The sequence below is a fragment of the Penaeus japonicus genome, unplaced genomic scaffold, assembly GCF_977035675.1.
Source record: "Penaeus japonicus unplaced genomic scaffold, GWHDUDI00000001_assembly GWHDUDI00000024, whole genome shotgun sequence".
Taxonomy (NCBI): domain Eukaryota; kingdom Metazoa; phylum Arthropoda; class Malacostraca; order Decapoda; family Penaeidae; genus Penaeus; species Penaeus japonicus.
Genome location: NW_028234426.1, coordinates 7,886,335 through 7,888,834, shown reverse-complemented (window position 1 = coordinate 7,888,834; position 2,500 = coordinate 7,886,335). Strand labels below are relative to the sequence as shown.

Genomic DNA, 2,500 nt, shown 5'->3' with positions numbered 1-2,500 from the left:
AACAGGCATGTAGTAGAATAAAAACTTACGCTAGAACGAGAACACGAGAAAACACACACTCCTGCCCAACCCAAGCACACAACCTTCCGCTTTGAAACCTCCTCCACAACTCAAAGATGGCGGTCTTGGAGACCCCGACATGACAGGGGGTTGCCAACTAGGAATTATTACAGGTTGTTTGTGCTTGGATCGGGTGCTCCTTCTCCTCCTTCTCCACAGCCTAAAATACTCCTGGAGGTGGGGCGTTTGACAAAGCGCCCCGAAGGGCGTCGCCAAAGGGCGTGACGGGGAGTATGAAAAAGGAAAAGAACAGGGACGCGAGGCACCCGTCACCCGTTCGCATACGCGCGAACCCATAGCGTTCGCGTAAAAATTATAAAAATAATTTTCAAAAGTCAATTGAAGCTTTATTAGTGCATTACCTATTCTTATGCTGTGCGGAATAAGTTGAAACTGTTTAGTCTATTCATACGTATTCTATATTTGTGTTAGTTATTCATCATTTGAAAGACCTCGTTCTCTCTAATTCTGTAAATAGAAAATGGCAGAAATATGACGTCATTGACAATGTAGAACCCGCGACCAAAGACCAGAGTTAGTTGGTATCATACATCAGGAGTGTTAACACTGATTTATGAAAAGGGGTTTTTATTTCTGTTCTGCAATTTATTTTTTTACATGGAAGATCTTCAGCCAAATACAAACACAATGGTAAGAAGTTATCACAGTTAGAGTCTCCTGTCGTCTTGAAAACGATATTCATTTCTGTATGTAACTAATGTGTCAATTTTGTTTTACAGGACACAATGGTCATTTTTGTGTCTGCCTCGACAGGAAAGAAATTCCCACTGACTGTAAAACCTGAAGATACGGTGAAAGAGCTAAAAGCAAAACTTTTCGACAGAGAATTCATACAACATGATCAACAGTTGGTCGTCTACAATGGAGAAAACCTGAAAGATGAAAGAACGCTCGCTTCGTACAACATACAGTCGGAGGCTGTGGTATATAAAAGAACTCGTATAATGAGTTTAGGAGTAGCCATGTTTTCCCTCAATGTGATAACGCCTTCAAATAAGGTGATTCAGACGGTTGTCAGTGGGCTAACAACCATTAAAGAGTTGAAGGAAATGTTAGAAAACGAAGATCAAACCTTAACGCCTGGCAGCCATTGTGTCATGGTGGCTAACAGTGCGATGGAGGACAATAAAACCTTGGGGGATTATGGCATAACGTCAGACTCTGTCATAAGAATAGATAAGATAATAGATAAGAATGAACACCCTTGCAACCAAATGTGAGAGTTATGATAAACACATTATTTCATGGTTACTCTTAAGTACATGTGATGGTGAAGATATTGCACCACAATAACTTAGCTCGCACATACGCACAAACACACACACACATATATGTGTGTGTGTGCGAGCCAGCCTTTAAATGACAACTGTATAACATCTCCCTGACCCGAAGCCGAATCACTACTGTTCTCAAGTATCAGCCTAAGAGACCAGTACTAAACCAACTATACCACACGACCCAGCACTATGTATATGTATATATATATATATATATATATATATATATATATATATATATATATATATATATATATATGTGTGTGTGTGTGTGTGTTTATGTATGTATATAAATATATATTATATATAAATATATGTACATATATACATATATATATTTATATTTATATATTATATGTATATAACATTCACATTATGACGAAAAAGATGCCTCAACCAAAATCTCGATGGCAATATTTATGTCACTTAAATACCTGTCACCAACGAGACATAAAACCTGGACGGATTTTCTCTTCTGCTCCGTATACACAGTAGCACAATGTCGCCACTATGATAATGTGATTTTGTTTACAATCTGTTTCTCTTGAAATTATCACTAATCCCATTTGATTGTACATTGCTTATAACAAAGCTTTAATTATCGTCTGTCGCACCAACAGAAATATTACTTTGTGAGTTTACTCTTTACCCTCTTCAAGGACTCTTCCCTCTCTACGAGTGCTTGTCAATTAGAGTCCTATATTATGTATTCGAACAGGCGGCTTTATTCCATCATCTTGCATACACTCGTCAAATAAAGTAATTGTATAATAATACCCATGAAAAGTGCAATTGATTGATGAGTAATAGTAATTGTCGTAACAAAGCTTAAAGGTATGGCTGTAGTGACCGGGATTTTATGGAAATGATTAATGACCGAAATCCGTCTAAGAAATTGAAACATGTTTTTCTTCTATGTGTGGCCGAGGATATTGTCAATACATGTAAGTAATACTATGTATCATTCATTTCATGTAAGTCTCTCCTGCATAATCTGATCAGGAGTATTTTTGTGAATTAATGTTTTGTATTATTTAGTTTAGATAGCCTTTTGGAAAGTGTATAAAGGTTATGTAATAGTGTAAAATAAGAATTATTTTCAGAAAAAAAACAGAATTGTAATCTACTGAGGTTACCCCTTT

The 2,500-nt window shown here is 36.7% G+C and overlaps 1 protein-coding gene and 1 long non-coding RNA gene across 2 annotated transcripts in view; one reads left to right on the top strand and one right to left on the bottom strand.

The window, feature by feature from the left end:
- Window positions 1-578: 578 nt before the first annotated feature.
- On the top strand, window positions 579-1,577 carry LOC122246937 (uncharacterized). The gene is made up of 2 exons (XM_043005782.2): window positions 579-711; window positions 801-1,577. The coding sequence occupies exons 1-2, from the start codon at window positions 679-681 to the stop codon at window positions 1,299-1,301; spliced, it is 534 nt and encodes a 177-aa protein (XP_042861716.2). The 5' UTR covers window positions 579-678; the 3' UTR covers window positions 1,302-1,577.
- A 515-nt stretch (window positions 1,578-2,092) lies between these two features.
- LOC147469028 (uncharacterized) overlaps window positions 2,093-2,500 on the bottom strand; it is a 1,035-nt gene continuing 627 nt past the window's right edge. The window contains exon 2 of the long non-coding RNA XR_015192170.1: window positions 2,093-2,500. This exon is cut by the window's right edge and continues 326 nt beyond it. This is a non-coding gene — a long non-coding RNA (uncharacterized LOC147469028).